The sequence below is a fragment of the Schistocerca piceifrons genome, chromosome 3 (genome assembly GCF_021461385.2).
Source record: "Schistocerca piceifrons isolate TAMUIC-IGC-003096 chromosome 3, iqSchPice1.1, whole genome shotgun sequence".
In the NCBI taxonomy this organism is placed as follows: Eukaryota; Metazoa; Arthropoda; class Insecta; order Orthoptera; family Acrididae; genus Schistocerca; species Schistocerca piceifrons.
The window spans coordinates 132,788,614-132,815,011 of NC_060140.1; the positions used below are offsets into that span (position 1 = coordinate 132,788,614).

The following is a 26,398-nucleotide window of genomic DNA, read 5'->3' on the forward strand; positions in this document are numbered from 1 at the left end:
ACTCACACAATATCACTGACCCCACGACTTAGGACATAGCAATGTTTCTAGCATTTGCACATTTAGACCAAAGATTTTGACAATAGTGACTGGAAAAGACTGTTGCAAATTATAAAGATGACAGGGACGAAATATGGTGGGGGAGGAGGAGGGGGGGGAGGGCAAAAGGTTATTTATAACTTGTACAAAAATCAGGAGGGACTTGAAGAGGAAGCAGTAGTTGAGAAGGGAGCGACACAGGATTGTAGCATATCCCAAATGATATTAAATCTATGCACTTAGCAACCAGGACAGGTAATCTACGAGACATTTGGAAAGAAAACTGATGTTTAGGGAAATGAAAATGAAACTGAAACTGAAACTTTCAGAGCTGCCAATGACATTTTAATTCTATCAGAAATAGCAAAGGACTAGACAAATGCAGGAAAAAAAGTCATATCACAAAACCAATAGTAAATGGGCTATCTGATCATGACATGCAGCATCTTGTGTTAAATGGTGAAACTTGTCAGGATAAAAAATCTATTAAATCTTAGTACAGGAAGGTAATAAATAAGTCAAAAGTTGAGAAATTCAGTAAATTGCTCAAAGACATGAACTGGATAGATGTTTACAATACGTCTGACTCAAATGGAAAATACAAAGCACTCATTAATACGGTTGCCTCCACTTTCAAAAATCGTTTTCCCTAAAGTGCTGTCATCGTGAAATACCTGTGCAGTAAGCAGGCAGTCTTCATCTGACTGGGAATTAATTACATGTGGTGTTCCTCACCATTGCTTTGGGTCTATTGCTTTTATTTGTATACATCAATGACCTCTCATCTGTTACATTGCCAGATGCTAAGTTTGTTTCGTTTGCAGATGATACAAGCATTGCAATAAGTAGCAAGTCAAGTACAGATTTAGAAATTGCTTCTAATCAAATTTTCGCATACATTAATAAGTGGTTTAAATCTAATTCACTGTCATTAAACTTTGAGAAGACGCACAATAGGCAGCTCAGAACCTGTACGAGATTTCCTTCCAGTATGAGTACAACATCTGAAGACATGCAGATCGAAGAGATTGACAGTGTTAAATTTCTGGGATTACAACTCAATAATAAATTCAGTCGGGAAGGGCATACAACAGAATTGCTTAAGCGCCTAAACAAGTCTGTATTTGCTGCGAGAATTATGTCAGGTTTCGGGACCCAATATTGAAGAACACACATTTTCGATAAATGACCAGCAACCATCAAAAACTTGGTTTCAGACAAAGCACAGTTTGAACAGAGTTTGAAAGACTTTTTGATAGGCAACTCCTCCTACTCCATAGATAAATATCTTAACTGAGACTGTTAAGCCAGCTTAAGTAAAAATATCGGTTAGATTTCAGTTTTGACAACACTTGGTCACAACAGTCAATATTAGGTATTTTGTGTATGAGAAATTTATTAATAGTGCATAACAGTGTTTCATTCTGACAGCATGTTAATTCTGTAAATATTAGCTGTTCCAGTTTACTGCATTGTATTAACCTATTTCAACTATCTCCTGACAAATGATCAAGGTAGTAAGTATTATATTCAAATGTTTTATTTTATACTTTCCGACATGTTTCACACCCGCGAGAATCATTTCATTTTTTGGGTCTATGGAACAAAAAATGAACCTAATCTAATAATCAAAGAGCAGTTGAACAGAAGGGGCAGTATCTTGAAAAAGAGTTCACAAGGTGAAAATCGACTAGAGTACAATACGGGTAATGGAATGTAGTTCAATTAAATAAGATGATGCTAAAGAAATTGTAATAGGAAATATGACACTAAAAATAACTGCTGAGTTTTGTTATTTGGACAACAAAGTGTTCCGAGTAACATCGAGCGTTGGCACGCCGGCCTGAATGATACAGCAGAGAAGGCTGAGAGACGACGTCAGCCAATAGAATGCTAACTAAGATGACACCGTGATAGGAGCAGCACCTATACGAAGAGAACGTAAGCGTCATTCCAGCTAGTCTCAACCGCATTAGATGACGGGTACTAGGAGAGCCACACTAGAAGACGAGCGATCATCCTAACTGTTTAGCTAAGACTTGAGATCTATATCAATTGCTTGCATGGATATTGTATACATCGAAGGACACTGATAATTTGCATGTCGCCAATTGCTTGCGACACTTCATTATGAAAAAGACAAAGTTAAGTATTGTCAATTCAGTTATTGTAACGAACTCCATTAATAAGATTTGCTTGAATGTTGTCTAGCTATTGGAGAAAACAGCTTCCTAGGCACCCTATATTAAATGAGTGGGCAGGATCCAACATTGGCGACGAGTTATAAGAAAAACTCGTCAACTTGCGGCCATGGAATTTTCTTTTGTGTTTTGCTGGTGCCTTAACTTTCTCTTGTCTTTACTTTGCAGGAGCATTTACTTGCTTTAACAGCCTCTTTTCCTAATCAGTGTTTTCAGGTGGGCGTTGCAGAAATTTCTTGCTTTCCTTGTCTGTTTCTTGCATTTCTCTCTTCCAAAATGACCACCCTGTCTAACCCCTGCCCAATAGCTTAGTGGTCAGTGTGACAGACTGTCATGCTGAGGGGTCTGGGTTCAATTCCCAGCTGGGTCGGAGAATTTCTCTGCTCAGGGACTGGGTATTGTGTTGTCCTCATCATCAGCACTATTGGGTATTGTGTTGTCCTCATCATCAGCATTATCATCTCATTACCATCAACATGCAAGTCACCGAAGTGGCATCAACTGCACCAGGTGACCTGTCTACCCGACGGGAGGCCCTAGCTACACGACATGACATTTCATTTCATTTCATTCCATTGCATCCCCTGCTCAAGTGGCACAGCTGCCAGTGTTAGATGCAACACAGCTAATGCAGATGTTCCAGTTCCAGACTCAGCAATTGTCTACACTGCTCAACACGGTGCAGCAGCTACTGGCTAACACTGCGATCCGACGGAACAAGCACCACCTACAGAAACACCTATGTCTAAACCGTCTTTTCACCAGTTTCAAGAAAACAAAGAGGAATGGCTCGAGTGGTTGCAACAATCTGTAGCCCACATCATTGTTCACAATGTACCAGGTACTGTGAAAAGCCATTACCTTCCCTCAATGGTAGGAATTGCAGTGTTCCGATTAACTCAGAAGTTATTCCCTAACGCCACTCCATGTGAACTTTCATGTGTAAAGGTTGTAGATTCGCTAACTAACTATTATGACCAACAAGTGAATGTGGTAGCAGCTAGGCATCAATTCTTTAATTGTAAAAAATGATCAGAACAAACTTATTGCGAGTAGGTCACAGATTTGAAGGGTATGATGAGGAAGTTCAAATTCAGATGTGCTTGTGGTGCTTTATATTCAGGTGTTACGTTGCATGATACGATCGCGTACAATATACCCTATGTCAACAATCCAATCCATCATTTTAGCAGGTAGTGCAACTACTAGATCAGTATGATTTAGGTGCCCTGTTGGCTGATAAATCTGAGCAACCAGCCATTGGTTGAGTTGAGTCCCTTGTTTGTGACGGGCCCATTCGGCGGCGGTAGTTTGCGCTCCACACCGAGTGAACAACACTCCACGCCACATAAGGAGCTCGCTAAACAGGCAGCTACACAGACGAACAGAATTAAGTCTTGCCCTCAGTATTATTCATGGCACAAACGCCGAGACTGCCCCTCCCGACAAGCTCAGTGTCGCACTTGTGACAAGAAAGGACATGTACAGTCCGTATCTTTGCAGCAGAACAAACCTAAGAATAAAGCCCACTCACAAAAATCTAGTCACAAGGTCCATGTCGTTAACGCAGTATATTCAAAGTCTGCAACAGGTGTTAGCAAAACTAGTAGCAAGCATGCAGTTTCTCAGTGATACGTCAGTCCAACAAACTTTTTGTTCATTTGCTTCTTTGTGGGAAACGTGAAAATTTCAGTTGGACAGATGAGTGTCAAGTAGCTTTTCAAAAACTTAAAGATGCAATGCTCAGTGATCAACACTTAGTTCACTTTGATCCTGTCAAACCAGTTTTATTGCAAGTTGATGCTTCCACTTACAGAATCAGTGCAGTGCTTTCGCACAGAATTGGTGATAAAGACAGGAATATATCTTTCACATCAAAAGTGTTGTCCAAAGCTCAGTGTAACTATTCACAAATTGAGAAAGAGGCTTTGTCTATTGCATATGGTGTCACCAAATTCCAACACTATTTGTATGGCAGAAAGTTCTTCCCAGTAACAGATCACAAGCCTTTGCAGTCCTTGTTTCATCCAACGAAACTGCTTCCTGTATGAATTGCCCAAAAATTGCTAAGATGGGCTTTGTTGTTGTCGTCTCAAATATCAGTACGAGAGTGTATATTGTCCAATGGCTCAACATGAGAACGCGGATGCACTTCCACGTCTTCCAATTGGCCCTGATACAGACTTTGACACTTTTGTTGCATCTTGTTGTCACATCAATGCTCAAGATTCTGAATTGCTTCAATCATTTCCGGTTAACTATAGGACAATTGCACAGGTCACGGAAGCTGACTCATATCTGAACATTTTGCTAACATACATTCCCACATCCTGGCCTCGTTCCTTGCATAGTACAAAGAACTCTGTAGTACGCCGGTACTTTGCACATCGGCATAGCCTCACTATGCTACAGGAAGGTGTGATTCTTGTTCAAAATGACAGTGGACAGTCACATGTGTTGATCCTAGATGCTCTGCAAAAAGAAGTGTTGCACTCACTTCACCAAGGACACTGGGGGATTGTTCGTACGAAACAGTTAAGAGCGTCAACACTGTACTTGGCAGGGTATGGACACCCAAATAGGACAGATGACGTCACAGAGTCACGCATGTGCAGAAAATCAGTACGTTCTGCTACAAAAATTCTCTGCTTGGCCTAAATTGCAATCACCATGGCAACAAGTGCACATAGACTTTCCGGGACCTTTCTGGAACTCTCATTGGTTTATTGTAGTTGACTCGTACAGCAAGTTTCCTTTTGCTGTGCCAATGAACTCGACGACATCACAAAGCACAATTCAGGTGCTGTCCTTTATTTTTTGCCTCAAAGGTTTAACTGGAGTCATAGTGTCAGACAACGGCCCTCAGTTCACGTCAAATGAATCTGAAACATTCTGTGAATGCAATGGCATACTGTGAATGCAATGGCATACAGTATCTTAACTAGTGCACCATTCCATCCACAGTCAAATGGCCAAGCAGAACGTTTTGTCAGAATCTTCAAGCAGCAGATGGCCAAACTTCACTCCACACACATCAAGGATCAAGCATTGCAACTGTTTCTCGCCTCCTATCTTTTGCACCCATGAGATGAACCATTGCCGGGGGAACTGCTTCATGGCCACCACTCGACCTGCTTGAGTTTTACATGATATTTAGCAGCAGCAAAGGTGGGCGCAAGGTGAGATAGTCCGTCAACTTGGTGCTTGCATGTATCTTATTTCAGGTCCGGGCGGAATGTAGTGCCAACATCAAAATCAACTTCACCAGTGACATGTGCACAATGATTTTTCTGTCTCTTCCCCCAGAGTAGAGCAATGAACTAATGAAGTGGCACAGAATTGAATTGGCGAGAAAAGAAATTTATGGCTCATTTTAACTAAAAGAAGGGAACGGTCAGTCAGGCACAACCAGCGTTATCAAAGAATCGTCAATTTGGTGATGGAGAGTAGTGTGGGGGAAAAGGAGACTATGGTTTAACTACAGCAAGTGGGTTCAAATGTATGTAGGTTGTAGAGATGAAAAGGCTTGCACAGAATAGACTAGCTTCGAGGTCTTCACGTTGAAGATCACAACAACAATATTTTGAAATCAGCAAAAGTACCTTAGCTTGACTTTACTGCACCACTTATGAAAATACAGTGGCAATTAAAAGCAAGCAGTGAATTCCATAAACATTTTACTGATAGCCATTTTTTTCAATGCAAATGACATGTTTGCATTCACTCTGCTACAACAAAAATGGTAATAGCAATAACCTGCAGGAAGTGATGTCCACAGTGCCCAACAAGGTTTGTAATACTTAAACTGGTACATATGTTCTCCAGCATATGCAGGTTACATTTTCTGAGATGCACATTTGTGACCATCCACTCTGAGTTCTATCACATATCCAGGATAATATGTGTAACAGTGATGATAACCAACAAAATTAACAATAGCACGCATTTTACATCATACGAGAAGTACAACACTCAAATAGTTCGACAGCAATGGCATTTTGTTAAAAAGTTCATCTACAAACTTCATCCCATGAAACGAATCACTGTAATATTCAAAAAGATTAAACAATGATACTTCAACTTACAAGATGGTCGATGAAAATGCGGTGAAGTTGGCGGTTTGTCATATGGATCAATGGGTCGTCTAAGGTATCCCAGAGAGGGTTCTTCTGTCAGGTAGCTGTAGGTATAAATCCTGCTTATGTCATCATACTGGTTACTTTTGTATTCTCTCAGAATAAGACCTGGGCTTCCTGTCCTGTGGTAACCCCCTGAATACTGAAATAAACAAAAATTGTATACATAAGGAAAACTTAGTAGCAATAAGGAAACTAATATATATTTTTGTTTAAAAGTTTATTCTTAAGTCATGCATATAGTGGCAGCTTTCCCCCCCCCCCCCCCCCCCTCCCCCCCAAAGACTAACGGGAAACGTCAAAATGCACACAAAATCTGTCACAAGCTATAGTACTGACACACATTAGTTTTCCAATAACTATACCAACTAGAAGCAACTTAGATTGGTTATAATTATGAGGCATATGGTTATGTCAGATCACAAGTACAATGTTACAGTCTAAATAAAATTTAACTAGAAAATGAGTATTAGTATCAGAGTAGAGAAATTGAAAAGAAGAGAGGAAGAAATAGAATTTAACAAGCCAATGTTGATTTAATTAAAAACAGAGATGTCAGATGAAAAATTAAATGTAAGTAACATAGATTTTCCTACAGCTAAGCCCAATAATAAATGTGAAATTCTCATTTCAAACTATATTCTTGCTGATACCTGGATTCAAGAAGAGAGCCAAATCTTACACACTTATAATGGTGAAGTCTGCATTAATTACAGTTGATACTTCTCTGGAAGAAATGTGTGTGATAGAATCATGCAGTCTACAAATTAAGCCACACATCACTATCATATTCTTTTAAAACTTTTATTACTAACATTATCCATCAGGAAATAAAGTGCTACTTTCCCCATTACCTAGCTCCTCACAGCTGATCTTTTTGTGCTTTTATTGTTTTCTAACAAATAACTAGAACTGTTCAAACAAATTACAGGGATGATCAAAAACACAGGGAACAAACAATAGTCACCTGCAGCACACAATGGATTTCGCACGTAAAAATCACAGTTCAGTTATTGTACTGGAACCCACCAGACACATTACTACTTCTGAAAACTGTACCATTAATTGTGGATGTTTGGACTGAAAAATCTAGCCTGTTGTTTGACACTGCCATTACAATGTACTATCACAGGATCATCATAAGGAACTGAACAAAGAATGCCTCAGCATGAACTAAAACTTCAGGTATATACAATAGGTCAGTATGTTAAACAAGGTGAAGTGTGTGGTATTCTCTGTATGTAGTATTGAAACAATTCAGCATATCATTTTATTTGCAGCCCCCCCCCCCCCCCCCCCTCCAGTTTTCTCCATCTCTTGACTATATGAGCAAAAATTAACAGAAAAATTAGATAAATTGATGTGTACATATAACGTTTGTCACGACAGGTTCATTCCATAACAAGCAACTGCTAATAAATATCACCCCACCCTGTCTCCTGGCACATATCGGCTTCCTAATTACACAGTATTTCATATCTTAAGAAAATGAAGCCTTTGATACAGTAATAAGAATGCTGGAGGGAGGTGTGAGAGACACAAACGTGCATCCACATACATGAAAGACACACAGGAATTCAAAAAAAGAGACAGAGTGTGACACACAGTATCGAGTATTTCTTAGCCTTGTGCAGGTAGATATGAACTGTAATGGTGTACAGCTAATGCTCATATTACAAAAATACTTATTACACAACCAATGTGATTTAAAACACATTTTAACCAATTGCACATTTTAAACAAAAAAGGCACAAGTGCACCCTCCCTCCCTCCCCCCCCCCCCCTCTCTCTCTCTCTCTCTCTCTCTCTCTCTCTCTCTCTCTCTCTCTCTCTCTCTCTCTCTCTCTCTCTGAATGAGCATTACAGATTTCATACTCTAATTTCCATTCAGACACACACTGTAGAAAGTGACTACTTAATTTCAGTACTTACTAGTAAAGTAACACATAAAAGTTTACACCTATACTAACCTTCCTTGATAAGCTATTATAAGGGCTATATAATGAGCCATTAAGGCTAGGCGTGCGGGAACGCAGCGAAAACTGCAAAACCAAATAATCACACCAAAGGTTAAGAAATAAATTTCTTTTTTGCAAAGCTAAATGCTTTTAAATGACAGGCATGCCAACAAATTCTACACATGAAATCATGCTAACAAAACAAACATGCAAAAACAATGGAAAACTAAAAATCTTATGTAGGATAAAAAACAGTGCAAGTTATTTATATAATTATCACAGACAATTAAGTAAATCAAAAATATCACGTGCTTAAAGGAAATGTTTGGACAGTTACTACAAATTGAACTACTACTGCTTGTGTATAATTGTTAGAATGATTTTTCTTAAAAAATTATCACAAGTGAATGTAACATAAGCCTTAAGGCAATTTGTTTTATCGCAAACAAACAAAAACACAGAAAAGGAAGGAATCTGACAAATCATGCATTTACTACATCAACTACTTCTGTTCTTCTACTCCAAATAAAACATGTAGGATTCTCTTTTAAACCAAACAATGCCAATTTCTTGCCTGCATCTCACTGACAGCTGAGCTGCTCATGTGATCAAATTCACGTGCTCCTTCTTTCCCCGATTCTCCGTCAGTGCAATGGCCATTTTCTAATGCACCATTTAAGACTGCACCCCCATTTTCAGTTGGCCCTGGTCCGCAGCGAGGATGCCATATTGCAGTACCTAGAAGATGGATTCCGTATTAAATTTAAAACATAACAACAGAGAGATAATAGTCATTATGATTATCTGAATACAAAATAATTAGCAAAGAGAGTACTAGCAATTTCACTACATAAAATAAAACTAAATAAATAAGCTGCTTACTCAAAAAATTCAAAAATGTTAAGTCTTAAATTTATCATTTTACTCCACAGCAAAACAGCAGCAAAATCCATGAATGTCCTGCCACTGTTTACCTCCTTCTTAATCACTATTATCCTGTACATAGTCAGTAGTGTCCATGCTCTCTTCAATATTCAATTATGATGCCAGTCAGTGTACTCTGAATGGACTTTTAATTGATATGAGGTACAGCCACCTCATACTGATGAGAGTCTCAAAATACACTCCTGGAAATTGAAATAAGAACACCGTGAATTCATCGTCCCAGGAAGGGGAAACTTTATTGACACATTCCTGGGGTCAGATACATCACATGATCACACTGACAGAACCACAGGCACATAGACACAGGCAACAGAGCATGCACAATGTCGGCACTAGTACAGTGTATATCCACCTTTCGCAGCAATGCAGGCTGCTATTCTCCCATGGAGACGATCGTAGAGATGCTGGATGTAGTCCTGTCAAACGGCTTGCCATGTCATTACCACCTGGCGCCTCAGTTGGACGAGCGTTCGTGCTGGACGTGCAGACCGCATGAGACGACGCTTCATCCAGTCCCAAACATGCTCAATGGGGGACAGATCCGGAGATCTTGCTGGCCAGGGTAGTTGACTTACACCTTCTAGAGCACGTTGGGTGGCACGGGATACATGCGGACGTGCATTGTCCTGTTGGAACAGCAAGTTCCCTTGCCGGTCTAGGAATGGTAGAACGATGGGTTCGATGACGGTTTGGATGTACCGTGCACTATTCAGTGTCCCCTCGACGATCACCAGTGGTGTACGGCCAGTGTAGGAGATCACTCCCCACACCATGATGCCGGGTGTTGGCCCTGTGTGCCTCGGTCGTATGCAGTCCTGATTGTGGCGCTCACCTGCACGGCGCCAAACACGCATACGACCATCATTGGCACCAAGGCAGAAGCGACTCTCATCGCTGAAGACGACACGTCTCCATTCGTCCCTCCTTTCACGCCTGTCGCGACACCACTGGAGGCGGGCTGCACGATGTTGGGGCGTGAGCGGAAGACGGCCTAAGGGTGTGCGGGACCGTAGCCCAGCTTCATGGAGACGGTTGCGAATGGTCCTCGCCGATACCCCAGGAGCAACAGTGTCCCTAATTTGCTGGGAAGTGGCGGTGCGGTCCCCTACGGCACTGCGTAGGATCCTACGGTCTTGGCGTGCATCCGTGCGTCGCTGCGGTCCGGCCCCAGGTCGACGGGCACGTGCACCTTCCGCCGACCACTGGCGACAACATCGATGTACTGTGGAGACCTCACGCCCCACGTGTTGAGCAATTCGGCGGTACGTCCACCCGGCCTCCCGCATGCCCACTATACGCCCTCGCTCAAAGTCCGTCAACTGCACATACGGATCACGTCCACGCTGTCGCGGCATGCTACCAGTGTTAAAGACTGCGACGGAGCTCCGTATGCCACGGCAAACTGGCTGACACTGACGGCGGCGGTGCACAAATGCTGCGCAGCTAGCGCCATTCGACGGCCAACACCGCGGTTCCTGGTGTGTCCGCTGTGCCGTGCGTGTGATCATTGCTTGTACAGCCCTCTCGCAGTGTCCGGAGCAAGTATGGTGGGTCTGACACACCGGTGTCAATGTGTTCTTTTTTCCATTTCCAGGAGTGTATTTGTTTATAGAAGTGCATAATTTCTGCTTTTTCCCCTGTAACTGTTTGGTTGCTCTCCATGTTTCGTGGGCATACAAAAATTTACATTGGCCCTGAACCTGGAAGATAATTAACTTTGTTCTAATAAGTGTTCTCTACTTCTACAGTGGTTGTAGGTCTGTTGGGTCTATTTGTGAAGTCCACACTGTGGTGACTGTACTCACGACTAAAGAGAGTACCGCACCACAATTGAAAAGTTGCACTTGAAACACTTGTTGCAAAGTAGCTGTATGGGTTGGCAATACGAACTATATGAGGTCCACCATGGTCATCACATGTGTGAATAGCACCTGGTTGACACCTCGTTAAATATCGGAGCACTGAGCTACAGCCAACTGTTCTCTTCAGTGCAGCGGGTCGTGAACAGTCTCCAGTTACCACCAAGTCTACAAACTGCAGTGTTTGTCCATCGTCTCAGAGACTTAGGCTCTGTAGGCATCATAGGCCAGATCTGAACTCGACACAGGCATCACTTACAAGCAGAGTGACAGGCCTTTAATATTTTAAAGGACTTCTCATTTGGAATGATTTCAAACGTCTAATTGTGCTGCACATTTCACAACAAGATGCATCTTTTTTAAGTTGAGTATTTCTTCATATTTAATAAATATCCTTTTATCACTAATTGTTGGGAATCTTTTTGATTGAAGATAATCTACACTGTGCTGCTCCTGCATTCCCAACAAACAGTGGTACTTCCACCCCCTGTGACTGCATTACCAAGGTAACAGAATGACTTGTCAGAGAAAACATGGAGTTACGAATAGTATAATTTCATCCCCTGTATGTATTTTTTTCTTTGCATTTCCTTGGTCTTTCTGGCATTAGCAAATACCAGTGTTTCTCTGATAACAACTTAAAGCTATTTCTTGGAATATGTTGGATAAAACAGAAATGTCACCTGCAAAGTCAAGGTCTCAAAGGTTTCCTTGAAAAATCTCTCTCTTATACTTCTGTTGTTATCTTGTTTACGACATTATGCAATTTTTAAAAGCATCTGGAAGATACAGCAATTCAGTTCCACTTCTAGATTTATTGCAGTGTTACTGGTAACTTCCTCTGTATCCATTGTCGGACCTGCAGATGGCCCTCATGTACCACTTTCATTAAAATTATGATCTTTGCCACGATTCCTTCAACTTCCATCTTTGCTGGTAGTTGTCCCTCTTGACACTGTCAAAAGCATTCTCAAAATCCACAGATACCATCTAGTTCCATGACTGGAATTGAACCGGCTGTTCCAGTAAATTACCAAGTGTGGTTATCTCGCCTGCACTAAAGAAGATGCCTTTGAGATCATCTTCCTCGCTACATCTTCAGCAGTGTTCAGGGTACAAATATCCTTATAACAATCTTGCACGGGACAATAAGAACATTATGGTTCTCCAGTTATCAGTTCCCATAGATGAGCATAAGGTATTTGTTTCGCAGCATGATACAAATACATTTTTTCCATTTGGTTGGTAGTTGTGAATCTACATAACAAGAAATTGTTAGAAGTATGTCATGCATGAAATGTATTCACAGTTGCGAATTTGAACAATCATCAACTTTATAATGGAACAATAACACTAAAAATTTGTGATGTACCAGACATTATGTATATTCCTGCACGGGGGGGACATTTAATTAAAAGTTGCTTGTGCACTGTTGGCAGATAAATATTTCAGTGCATTGTGCTTCAGACAAACACAGTCACAGCAATATCATATAGAAGTACATCAGATGATTATGGTCCTCCTTTGAGGACTTCTAGTTGAATATTATCCATGCTAGCAGCTTCTTCCTTTTTTTTGAACTTCACAAGGTCTACACCCACCATCACTTGTTTGATCCATAACAGTCACAAAAGTTCTTTACACTTTTAGACTGACCATCGTCTCTGTTTACTTATTTGCTAGGCAGGAAATTTATTTTTCTGTCTGTTATATTTGCATATCTCAAAAGTTTCATGTTTATGTTGCAGTTTTCCATCAAGTTTTTGGTCAATGTTCATGTCTCATCTCAAATGCTTCTCGATTTATTTCTCCTGGGAAATGTGTTGTTGAGGTAGCAGGAGCTAAATTAGTAAGCCACTAGTGGCAATATTTTGCCAACTTGAAAGGTTTACACTGTTAAGATCTTGTGAAACTAGTCTGATGTGCATATTTTGTACTTCTTGAAGAACCAAAGAACGTTTTTACTAATTCATCCAATGCCTTCTGGGTTCACACTGCCATGCTCTGATGTGTCACTTGAAAGTTCTCTAAAGGTCTAAATACATGTTTCATTTGCGAACATTATTCTGTATGAAATTTCTTTGCAGATTAAAACTGTGTGCTGGACCGAGACTCTGACTTGGGACCTTCGCCTCTCGCGGGCAAGTGCTCTACCATCTGAGCTACCCAAGCAAGACTCACAACCGCCTTCACAGCTTCAATTCTGCCAGTACCTCGTCTGTCTTGAGTCATGCCTGGGTAGCTCAGATGGTAGACTTTCCCATGAAAGGTAAAGGTCCCGAGTTCGAGTCTCAGTGTCCGGCACACAATTTTAATATGCCAGGAAGTTTCATATCAGCGTACACTCTGATGCAGAGTGAAAATCTCATTCAGATTATTCTGTATATTACCAATGTCAGATCTATGTCTTCACGTACAGACAACTGCTTCAACTTTGGAAATGTTGACTGACAGTTTTACAATTAATAAGTGACAGTCACTTTCCCCACCACCATATTTCTTTTTCTTTTCATGTAACGAAGATTTACTGAAGTTTTTGCTTAAAGCACAGTGATCTCTTTAGATCTCTCTGCAGCTCTGTGGAGATAGTCAATATGTTATGGATGACTTACTATGACAATGAAGAATATCCAATAATGAGCTCAAGTGGAGAACTTAAGCATAACAGTAAATTCTGATTTTAGTATAAGATTCCTAGATCTTCTCCTGAAGAAAAATTAGTACAAATTTCTCAACTTTTTTGTTTCCCAGTAAATCTCCTAGTACGAGGTTTGTCCGGAAAATATGTATAAAAGTTGAATAATGTCTTTACGTTACAAGTTGCAGACACCGCCACATGGGACTACTACTGTAATCAATCCCATCAACGCTCAGTTCGAGTCAGAGCACTCTGCGTGAAGGTGGGAGTGTGCGGCAGCTTGTTGACAGTTACCCTTTTTCATCTGCTGTTGGCATGGAGCTCTCTCTGATTCCGGCCCGTGAGATTTTTGAGTGTTTGAAACAGATTTACAGAGACAATTCTCTGAAGAAACCAACCATGAACAAGTGGTTAAAAAGGTTCCGGGATGGCCGACAAGAAGTGAACGATGACCCTTGCCAAGGACGCCCGTCGACATCAAGTTCCGATGCAAATGTTGAATGAATTCAGGCTTGTGTTCTTAAAGACCGTTTGACAGTCAGAATGATTGCTGACGAGCTGTCAATCCCCAAAACAATCGTTCACGAAATCCTGACACAAAAACTTGAAATGAAGAAATTGTGTGTGAAAATCGTACCGAAGTTCTTGACGCCAGAACAGAAAGCAAAGAGGGTTGAGTGCTGTGAGGATTGGTTGGAAGCAGAGGAATGTGGGGAGTTTCTCAACCGAGTCATCACTGGAGACGAGTTCTGGTTTTACGAATTCGATGTGGAGCTCAAATCTCAAAGCAAGAAATGGAAACTAGCCGGAGAACCGAGAACAAAAAAGTCGAGACAATCAAGGTCCAATGTGGAGACAATGTCAATTGTTTTCTTTGATTCTAGGGGCATTGTTCACAAGGAATTTGTCCCTTCCGGCCAGAGAGTGAATGGAAATTTTTACGTTGAAGTTCTGACACGTCTCAGAGCTCGTGTGGCCCGAGTTCGACCGGAGTTGGCAAAAGGGGGCAGGTGGATCCTTCATCACGACAATGCGCCTGCTCACACGTCGCTCGTTGTGCGCGAGTTTTTGGCCCGCCTTATTCTCCCGATTTAGCCCCGTGTGACTTCTTCATGTTCCCGAAATGCAAAATGGTGCTTCGGGGGCAGCACTTGGGAGATGTGGAAGCCATCAAGATGGAAACGACACGACAACTGAACAGCATCACAACTGAAGACTTTCAGCAATGTTATCAACAGTGGAAACGGCATTGACAGAAGTGTATCGCGTCTCAGGGCAAGTACTTTGAAGGAGACCATATTGTAATACCTGAATAATTGTAAAATAAAGTTATTATTCAACTTTTATACATATTTTCTGGACAAACCTCGTAATGCTCAATTTGCTATTAAACCTAAATTATTTAACTGAATCATTAATAAAAGTTTTCTTAGATAACTACTTCAAATTAGTAATTAATTTCAGGATCAGACAACTGAGTACGTTTATGACAATAATATGAAGGATCGAGGACCAGACCGTTATTGGTTGGTCCTCTGTAGTCAAATGCTCTAGTTGATTGTGTACGTATCTTCACAACAACTATACATACAGAGGAAAACACACAAAGCAGAAATACTGAGAGGTAATGGCCACTGCACAAATTATTCAAATAACAATGAACAAGATGTTTTATCAGAGAGAATGGTGTACATTGCTTATTTATGTGAGATACCTTGTTACATTTCATTTTTACATTACCTCATAAGTTGAACATCTTTTCTATTTCACACTTATTTCACCTTATTTGCTAAATGTGTAATGAATTACTACTACTTTTTTCCTCACAAATGAATGAGAAAAGAAACATGATACACAGTTTAGAACTGGGTTTTGTAACATGCTGTTACTGTTTTAACAGTCATTCTGAAAGCAACCCCTATCAATCTATTTGAATTAGTTTTATATCATCACAATTTTTACTCTTCTTGCACTTCTTAAAAACGTTGAACAAAACAATTACAATGATCCAGAACAGTACCTTGCAAATACATTTCTTCTCCATCTCCAAATGGATCACCACATTTTGTGCAGCGAGCACATGTTGGATGGAAGTGATGGTTATCACCAGCCTAGAAAATGGAAGCAATTCATTTGTATAAATATCTGACACTCAAGAGAGAAAAACTATTATGCTGTTTTGACACTGTGATTTAACATTACAAAAAATGTATTCAATGTAATTATCCAAATACAAGCCTTTGTTCAAGGTTCATTCATGTTATTCCATTTCCCCAATTTTCCAACAGACGCCGGTAAGAAATAATACAAGTAGTATACTGTAAAAAAATAATTACCTGCAGCACTTTCCCTGATATGTATCTGCTGCAATACGCACATTTAACACCAAACTGCTTTTGATAATCTTTCTCACAGTACGGAACACCATCTCTGAGAACATAAAACAGTTAATGAAAGTAATGTAAACTCAATGAAGGTAACTGACAAACAAGTTATCTGTGAACACAGGGTGAAAAATTTTAACGACACAAACTAACCTGACAGTAACATAAATCAAATATCACAATTGCCATCATATCATAGCAACATTTCTTCCAGCATAGGCAATAAAATCAGTATCATTATTATTCCCATTTAGTTTTGTTTTAAATATTTCAGTTACTAAGCAAATTTCAAATGGGAATCTTAACTATTTCTGCAGCGAATTCAGTCCTCATGGTCAGATTTGAAGAGGCTCCTCATGCCTGGCAGTGATGTGCCGGTATGCCACTGACAGCACCCTATTTACCAATAGTTTCATGCGTAATATGAACCCTGGTGCAGCTTCACTTTTTCCCATATACACACAGCATTGCCATATGTGTACGGCAAATTGACTACCAGGAAAGACAAAATCTTTGGGAAAAATCTGTGCTAGCACACTTTTCCTTTCTGCAGATGATACAAGCAAAGACATTAGAAGTAGCACCAGTCTTTTAACTCAAAAGACAGCTGTTAAAATATTTGATAACATCAACATACAGTTCAAAGTTGATTACATTTTAAGAAGACTCAATACATACAATTCAGTACTTCACACAGAACTCCAGATTTTATCAAAATAGTCTAACAATCAAGTACAAGAAGCAGATAGTCTTAAGTTTTTGGGTTTACAGGTAGATAAAAAATACAGTCAAAGAACTCACAGCCTAGTATTAACAAAACACATTAGTTCAACATTTGCAGTATGCATGAAAACATTTATTAGTGATTTAAAAAATGAAGAAGCTATTTATTTTCATGTATTATGACGACAAATCCTATCATTGTGAGATGATCCATCGATGAACAAATAAATAAATAAAAATCGTAGTGATGTGGCCACCATAAACCCCTTCCCCTACTAGTGCGCCTCTTCTAGAGAGTTGAAATGCACGATTCCCACCTTGTTCCAGGGTTGAATTGTTACAGCTAAGTTACACCATCAATTACAATATTACATGCTCTTCTTGATCACTGCAATCAAATGATGGAAAAATTTGATTCGAATATGTAGTGTTTTTTTGCTTAGAGGTTAGAAGACACAGTATCCAACAATTACAGGTCTTTTTAACCCAGAGAGTCTTATGGGGAATATTATAAATAGATACATATCTAATTCCAAGAGAACACTCAGTTTAACAGGTGCAGTGGTTACCCACCTTCAAATACTGTCAACACTAAAAGCTTGTTTTCTTCTTTAGCGGCCATTATCAGTCACTCCATTCGACTTTCATCTTCAAGAAAGTTTCTCTTACTACTCAACACATTAAAGTATTGAAAATCTGCTTCTTTGGCAGGCAAAGAGTCACCAAAGGTCAGCTAAGACTCTGATTTGCATCCAGTCCAAAGTTAAAAACATAAAAATATCATTATGTCAGAGTGCTCCCATATCGAATCCAATCCTATCTCAGTGTAATTTACACATCTAGTAAAACAAATGAAGACTGGTGCCTCAAACAGTACACTGAGCAAGCTGAAACTTATTAGACTTACTGAGAATAGGTAGAATTATCATCCACCTTTCTTGGAAATTAAATAATATGATAGCAATCAAGGCAGTCTCAAAATTTTTCAAAATGTTCCTCTCACTGCAGAACAAAATTCACAATGCAATCTGTTTAGATGAATGTCCCCTCTGATTTCTCCTTTCATACAGATTTATTCAATTAATAAATAGAATTTGCATCACATCTACAAAACATGACTAAAATGCATACTGCTTTGAAGATGAATAAGTATATATTAAATGCGAGACAATAGTACTTACTTCCCCATGTATTCCCCATGAAGAACAGCATCACAAGTGCGGCATTTGAAGCACCATATATGCCACTGACGTTCCAGAGCAATTAGTGCTTGACCTTCCTTCAGCTCCTCCTGACATCCAGCACATTCTGTTCAAGAAATTCAAACTGTGTAAACACACAACATGAAATGCTTTATTATTGTATAATGCCTACATAATCATAAAACTGTCACTATAACTGCTTTACAAGTTGCTTAAGATTGCAAAACAACAGCTTTCCTTGAACCAACACGAGAAAAACCGAGGAGACTATAATGCAATTACATATTAAAAGAAGAATATAACACTATTATGAGCGGTGATGCTGAGTCGCAGATAGGCACAACATAAAGATTTTCACACTTAACGCTTTCGGCCAATGGCCTTTGTCAACAACACACACACACACACACACACACACACACACACACACACACACACACACACACACACCTCTCACGAAGGACTGCAGTCTCAGGCACCTGAAACCACACTGCGAGCAGCAGTGCCAGTGCATGATGAAAGTGGCAACAGGGTGGGGGAAAGGAGGAGGCTGGGGCAGGAGGGGGAGGGATAGTATGGTGGGGATGGCAGACAGTGAAGTGCTGCTCCCCAGCCCGCTGCCCAACCTGCAGCACTTCACTGTCCACCATCCCCATATTACCTCCAGCGGGCATTCAACTTTTGCAAAGCTGGATACCAGACGCCCCCCCCCCCCCCCCCCCGCAAAAGGGGGGGGGGGGGGGGGGGGGGGAGAGGCACTTACAGGCGGAAATGCCCCAGACCATTCTGTGCGTGTGGTGGAGGGGGGTAGAGTGGATACTGCTGGCAATGGGCGTGCCAGGGGTTAACACCAATCCACATGGATGCTCAAGGTATCACCAGAGCAACAGTGTGGACTTGTCGGTTTCCAGTTGTGGGGCCACACTGCTACCTGATGGTGGTGGAAGAGATGGTGACACATGCAATGCTTGTGCTCAAGGCTGAAGCTGTTGATACAGCGGTGCCTGAGCACCTCCTGTGTTTGGATAGATGTAACCTGCCACCTAAGTCTTCACCACCTTTACTGGCGTCCAAGCCTAAGTAGGATTGTGGGATCGAAGTGCCATGCCAGGCCCGTAACGCTAGGAGGGACAGAAGCAGATCACTGAAGGGGGGCAGTGTCAGAAGATGCAAGGTCTGTGTTTGCCATCGATGGAGGAGCTCGGTGGGGAAATGATTGTTAATCAGCGTGATTTGGTATCTTCTCAAAAACAGGGACAGAGGATTCACAGCTATTTTCTTTTTCTGCTTAAAGGTCCAAATGAAACATTCCACTTCACCATTTAAGGAAGGATGGAATAGAGGGGTGCAAATATGTTTTATGCCATTGGCCTCGCTGAAACCTTTGAAGGCAGATGCTGTGAATTGCGGCCCCTTATTAGAGACCAATGTGCGAGACAGCCCTTAAATGGCCAAATCTGATCCAAGGCAGTGAGAATGGCATTGGTTGTGACAGATGGCATGTGTAAACCATATGGGTACTTTGAATAAGCATCTGCAATGAGCAACCACAGTGATTCCAAGTGGGCCCACAAAATCGAGATGGATGCAGTCCCAGAGGAGGCAGGGGGTAGGCTAGAGAGTGAAAGATTGTGGGGGCACTGCTTGGTGCCATGCACAAGCTGTGCGGACACAGACCATTGCTTTGATGCCACTGTTGATCACCAGCCAACACACATCGGCAAGCTAGTGCTTTCAAGCAGGACATACCCCAATGTCCTAGGTGCAGCAAGCTCTACACCTGTTGGTGCAAGTCTGCTGGGCTGCCCAACAGATGCACTTCAGTCTTAATGTCCAAAAGTGACATTATCAATGACAGAGAGCCTATGAGAAATGTCAGTGCAGGAGCTGAACTCTTTCACCAATCAGCAGGTGAGGTAAGTTGGCCAGCCATGGGTCACATAGTGGAGAACCTGTTGCGAGATTGGGTCTTGGCACATGGTGGCAGTGGTCTGAGCAGCCATAATGGGAAGTGTGTCCAACATACATTGCTGCTCAATATTGATGTGGAAGCAGAGGATCTCCTGTTGGTCGAAATAGTGTTTGGGTGAATGGATAGATATAACAACAAGTTGGCATTGGAATACTGTGCCATGGGCTTGTACCAGATGGTATAACTTATGCAGTCAGGAACACTGCCCAGCACTGAAAGCATTGGACTGTTCGCTCTGGGAGGCTGGAGTGCAGCCTGAATAAAGTCACCAATGGTTTGTGCCTTGTGAGTAGGGAGAAGTGTGTCCTAAAATGGTCGACGTGAAATTTTTTAATAGCAAACATAATTTCCAATGCCTCCTTGTTGATCTGGGAATGTTTCGCTGTGCAAGGGTCAATGTTTCTGAAGCCTATGCTATAGGCTGCCTGGAGCAATCCCCATTCCTGTGCAACAAGACCACATCAATGCCATAGGCAGATGTGTTGGCTTCCACAACCAATGGCCAACTGAGAGAGAATAGTGTGAGACAAGAGGAAGATTTCAGCACAGTCTTCAATTGGGTAAATGCACAGTCACAGGAAGGAGTCCAGTTGTAAAACACACCCTTTTTTATGCAACACATTGAGGGGTTGCACAATGTGGGCTGCAGAGGGTAAGAAACTGGAACAATAATTGCTTTTGCCCAAAAACATCAGCAATTCAGTTAAGTTTCTTGGGCAGAGTGAGGAGTCTATTCCAATCAGTTGGCCTGATTCCGTCTTTGGTGAGCCAGTCCTTCAAATACTCCACTTTTGGCTGAAAACCTGCATATCTCTGAACAACAATGTGGGCCTGTATACTGCAGGGTTGTAAAAACGATTCTGCAAATCCTCCTCGGGGTAGAGTCCCGCAACAATGAGATTATTCAAGTAATCTGTGCAAGCCATAATATGCTGTGTCAACTGTTGCAGAGACATTTGGAAAACTGTGGGGGCTGAGACAATGCCAAATGGGAGCCACTTTTACAAACCAAAAGGTGTAATAATGACAATAATGTGTTGGGATTCCTCAGCTAATGGTCACTGGAGACAAGCATCGATGAGGCCAAGCTTGGTGCAATATGCCCCTCGAGCAAGTCTGGCGAGATTATCTTCCATTCAGGACACAGGATAAGTTTCCACCTGTGACTGAGCATTGATTGTAGTCTTGAAATCTCCACACAATCTGGGAGAACCACTGAGCTTTCTGATGATGACTAGGGGAGTAGCCTATGCACTAGATTTCATCTGATCAATAACTCCAGCAGACTGGAGATGATCTAGTTCGAGCTTCACATCATCACATAAAGTAACAAATTGGTCTCGTGCAGCAAAAATAAGGTGTGCCATCTGGCTGAAAGTCTGAAGCACATCACAAATCTAGCTGAAACAGAGATGCAAACACAGTGTGGAGACTGTCCAGTTTTTGTATAGGAACTACTGTGAATATGACCTTGAGTTCATCACAAATAGAAAATCCTAACAATGTAAATGTATCAAGGCCAAAAATGTTGATATCAGATGGGTGGTTGGCCACAGGTAACGTAATGAGCTGTGAAACGCTTTTGTACCCCACAGTGAAGGAGAACTGCCCACAATAAGGAATAAAACTGTTCCCACAGGCCCCAAATGCGGCGAGGCTGGGGACATCTCTGGCGAATCCAGTTGTGCATGTGTCACCCGATTTATCACATAAACGGTGGGCCCTGTTTCCACCTGGAGAAGGAAGTCCTGGTGAGAAATGCGAAGTATGAGAAACAATTTCTGCATGAAGGGGTCACCTGGGGACCCACCAACTGCTACCCATGTATGATGCACTCATGGGGCAGGATGGGAACAGGTTGTGTGGCTTTGACACACTGAGTGGTGATGCCCACCTTTGCCACAGGGCTGCCCCCTGTGATCCAGAGGCTCAGACTCCACAGGTATTGGACAATGATGAATCACAACACTGCTGCAACCAGGAGGTCACCCTATGCCTGCGATGTGGGGGTTGCAAGTGTGGTCGCACGTCACCAACCGAATCTTGTGGTTTCACTACGAGTCTTTCGTTAGTAGCCCATGCAATCTCAAACAAGTGTGTGGTGTGCAAGAAGTCCCACAATAACAGGTTATCCAGTTTCAATGCTGCTGTGCGAACCTCAGAATTGGCTGTCAGCTGAATCATGACATCACAAATCCAGGAGTCCACGCACAAAGCCTTGTAGCCTTGATTAGTGCAAGTGAAATCGCATTTGTGTCTGAGACATTGTAAGTCTGTGACCTAGGAGTGGTGCGATTGTCCAGGTTGTTTATAGTACTGGTGAAACTCGAGCCTGGAGGCAACTACATGATCTCTCTGAATAATTGTTAGTCAACAGAGTGCGTACCCCTGGAAGGAGTGTGCACGGTGTCAGACAGAGGCACCAATTTGCGGAGCAGAAGAAACATGTCTAGCGACGCCCAAGATGGAAATAATGATCGCTGGACTGAATCATCTGTGACTTGAAACACTGAGAAATGTAGCTTCAGATGATGCAAATGTGTGTCCAAGTCCTCCATAGTGCCACTGAAAGGCCGAAATCATGGATGACGAAAAAGGTCATCCACTGTTGTGGCACCGAGAAATGGAGCAGAGTGGCCTCATGCACTCCTGTGTTTGTCCACCTGAAGCTGAAATGACTTTTATAACAAGTTTATCTGAAGCTGCTGCTATTGCGTTACCTTATGCTGTTGCTCCAGTAGGCAAACCAATTTAGCGTCCAAGCCATTGACAATTTAATTTTTCCTTGGAATCAATGCTATATCTGTGAGTGGCCTGATATCAGTGCAAGTGTCAGAATCCAAGAGAGAAACACCTAAAGCCACAAGGCAGAAGGGCCACTTATGTATGAGAATATGACAACAAGCGGTAGCTGACCTAAACACAGCTGACTGACAGCAGAGAGAGACAGACAAGGACAAGATCATCGCAAACTATGTAAACATAGGCCAATGCTGAAACCTTCAACACAAATAAACAGGTCAAGAGCAACAAGTCACAAGCCAAATCACAACCAAAGAGAAAGACCATGTGCCATCTAAGCCTGTTATTCAATAGTCCACAGTACACAAATGATAGTAACCGACAATATCAGATGCGAGTACAAACCTGACTGATCGTTCTCTGAGTGGCAGTATTTATATTGGCCACAATGACAACTATTGACTGGAAGATTCACATGGCGAGGCAAATGGTGAGACTGCATCCTCTAATGGCCATCTAGGTCTGATACCTCCTGGACATCTGGTAATTTTTAAAAAGACAAACATTATGTCCTCAGTTTCCATCTTCCTGGGATTGTGTGACAAAGCAGACCACACGTATTTGCACACCAGATAACCTAATACGCAGGGACTCATGATTTCAATTATGTACAGCCTGGAACCTTCCACGTGCAACCACAACATATAGAGAATAATGACAATTTCCAACAACAGTTAAACTGTGAGGTAACAAAAGTTCCAATTACTAATAATTTTGGTTTGGCTCCCGCCCACAGTGACACTTGGCAGTGACACCGGCTATCTGGTGCCCAAATGTAAGGTCCTAGCTCTGCTCCCAGTAGGAGTTTCTGAATACACTACTGTCATCATCTGCAAGCATATGTGTGACTCTCACATGAGGCCTGCATACATATAATCACTATGCATACACTAGCAGTTGCTACTTGTCAGTAGCAACAAACAGCCGCCACCTGATGATAACAACCAGTTGCCTCGAGGAAATATTTTCGTACACACAAAATGTGTGTCTGGTGGCAGACTTGACAGCCATATACTGAGCTTATCTTTGGAGGAAGCCATTGAGTCACATAGAAATTACTGTCAAATCAATTTTGGTGATGTATTGCAGCCGGCCACGGTGGCCGAGTGGTTCTAGACACTTCAGTCCGGAACCACGTGACTGCTATGGTCGCTGGTTCGAATCCTGCCTCAGGCATGGAAGTGTGTGATGTCCTTAGGTTAGTTAGATTTAAGTATTTCTAAGTTCCAGGGGACCGATGACCTCAGATGTTAAGTCCCATAGTGTTCAGAGCCATTTGATGTACTGCAGTGTCATCCGCAAGGAGTTCTTAACAGTACATTTTTCATAAAAATAAAGTTTCTTTGTTAATACTGCAATGTTATGACTTCCATATTCAGAAGTAAGTCTAGTGGACAAAGTAATAGTCACCCCCTTAAAAGAAGACACTGGTCACATTGGAATGCTGCAGACGGTACAGAACTGGTAACAGGTGACCATATGACCACTGATATTTGTCACGACACATAGAGGTATATATTTTCTAGTCGGTCTTATGGAATCAACACAGCAAGCCAAGTCGATGTGGACGATGGAATGGCAGAAAGGAGCTATTTTGTTTGGCTGTAGCCTTGATCACACCTCAAATGAAGTTGACCAATTTGTTTACGTACAAAGCAGAATTTTCAACATGTCTACAAGGAATGGTGTACCACTCGAGCTATGTGACACTGCTTAAAAACAGTGGTCATAAAAATATCCAAACACACAAGAACAGAAGACTCATGTCTTGCCTTGCCCTTGACAATCAGTTTAAAACCCAACAGGTACTGCTGCAGTTGTGAATGCAGATCCATCTCCACCACTTTCTGAGAGAACATTGTAATTGGAGCTGCAGGCCATGGACATTTTGAATCAGGTGTCTTGTGAAAGGGCATAGCTCAGAATTGCACCTCTTCAGTATGCAAACAAAATACAAACTGGACAGCAGGTGACTAGAGACATCTAGTGTGGTCTGGTGAGTTGTGATGTTGCCTCTTTTTCAACGACATGATGTGTCATCGTCAGCCCAATGGGACATTTAAATTGCAGGAGGGTGCAACTGCCACTAGAAGTAGTTCTGCAACGTTGTTTTGGTGGTGTTTTTTTGTACCGTGATTTGGGCCTCACTCATTCATGTTACTGTGAACTTGAAACTAGGTTCTTTTGCAACATCCTCAGTAACCAAGTGTTGCCTCTTCTTCTACATCCCCATGATGAGTCTCCTGTGGACATTCCCATTTGCCAAGATGACGAAAGTCATGCTGACAGGGTTGCACATATGTATTCCAGGTCTGCATGACACTGAGGCATCCTGTCACACCTTAACCAGTCCACTAAAGCATCTGACTGAAAGGTCACAGAAAATATCTGAGCCTATTTGGAACAATGGGTAAGGCTCAACAACCAAAATAGGTGCATCTTCTAATAATTTCCGGGTATGCAGCCGGATTCCGTCGACATTCTGCCACGATATTTCGGCCCAGAGACGTCCGGCCATCATCAGGTGAGTACACAACTACTGAAGAGCCCAGGTGCAGTCGCGGTATTTATGCCGAATCTCGCGCATGTGAAATGTACTGGCATCCTACAGTGCATGCGTCAGGTGTTGACATGCGCAGCATAGCCGAGTTGTACGTGCTGCCCTCGGTGGTGGAAATAAAGGTTCATCTAGTCATTGAGTATCGAATGACACTGTCGATTCCGCTGTGATTGTATAATTTTAATAACAGGATTCCAATTTTCATCCATCTGAAAGCCGTTGTCACGATTTATAAGATTATTGGCAAGACGTATTTCCACTGATTCCTTGATTACGGAATCCCAAAAACCGGAAACCGGGGATAAAATTTTTGTTACATTGTATTCCATTGAATGTCCCAAAGAAATACAATGCTCTGCTACTGCCGATTTTGACGTCTGCGGCAACCGTCAAAATCGGCAGTAGCAGAGCATTGTATTTCTTTGGGACATTCAATGGAATACAATGTAACAAAAATTTTATCCCCGGTTTCCGGTTTTTGGGATTCCGTAATCAAGGAATCAGTGGAAATACGTCTTGCCAATAATCTTATAAATCGTGACAACGGCTTTCAGCTGGATAAAAATTGGAATCCTGTTATTAAAATTATACAATCACAGCGGAATCGACAGTGTCATTCGATACTCAATGACTAGATGAACCTTTATTTCCACCACCGAGGGCAGCACGTACAACTCGGCTATGCTGCGCATGTCAACACCTGACGCATGCGCTGTAGGATGCCAGTACATTTCACATGCGCGAGATTCGGCATAAATACCGCGACTGCACCTGGGCTCTTCAGTAGTTGTGTACTCACCTGATGATGGCCGGACGTCTCTGGGCCGAAATATTGTGGCAGAATGTCGACGGAATCCAGCTGCATACCCGGAAATTATTAGAAGAAGAAATACGCCGGGAAAATTTCAGAAGTCACATCAAAATAGGTGCACTCTGGTAGTTCTATGGGATATAATTATCAATGAGTGACTTCAGCTAG

The 26,398-nt window shown here is 41.8% G+C and overlaps 1 protein-coding gene across 6 annotated transcripts in view; it reads right to left on the bottom strand.

The window, feature by feature from the left end:
• Nucleotides 1-26,398, bottom strand: part of LOC124787972 (actin-binding LIM protein 1) — a 355,811-nt gene that overhangs the window by 92,990 nt on the left and 236,423 nt on the right. For 5 of the 6 annotated variants that reach the window (XM_047254984.1, XM_047254982.1, XM_047254981.1 and 2 more), the window contains 6 exons: nucleotides 18,065-18,191; nucleotides 16,113-16,206; nucleotides 15,797-15,887; nucleotides 8,909-9,072; nucleotides 8,347-8,418; nucleotides 6,326-6,518 (listed from right to left, as the gene is read on the bottom strand). In XM_047254984.1, coding sequence (XP_047110940.1) covers nucleotides 6,326-6,518; nucleotides 8,347-8,418; nucleotides 8,909-9,072; nucleotides 15,797-15,887; nucleotides 16,113-16,206; nucleotides 18,065-18,191 — 741 coding nt within the window. The remainder of the gene's footprint in view (nucleotides 1-6,325; nucleotides 6,519-8,346; nucleotides 8,419-8,908; nucleotides 9,073-15,796; nucleotides 15,888-16,112; nucleotides 16,207-18,064; nucleotides 18,192-26,398) is intronic. The other variant, XM_047254983.1, reaches the window with a different exon arrangement.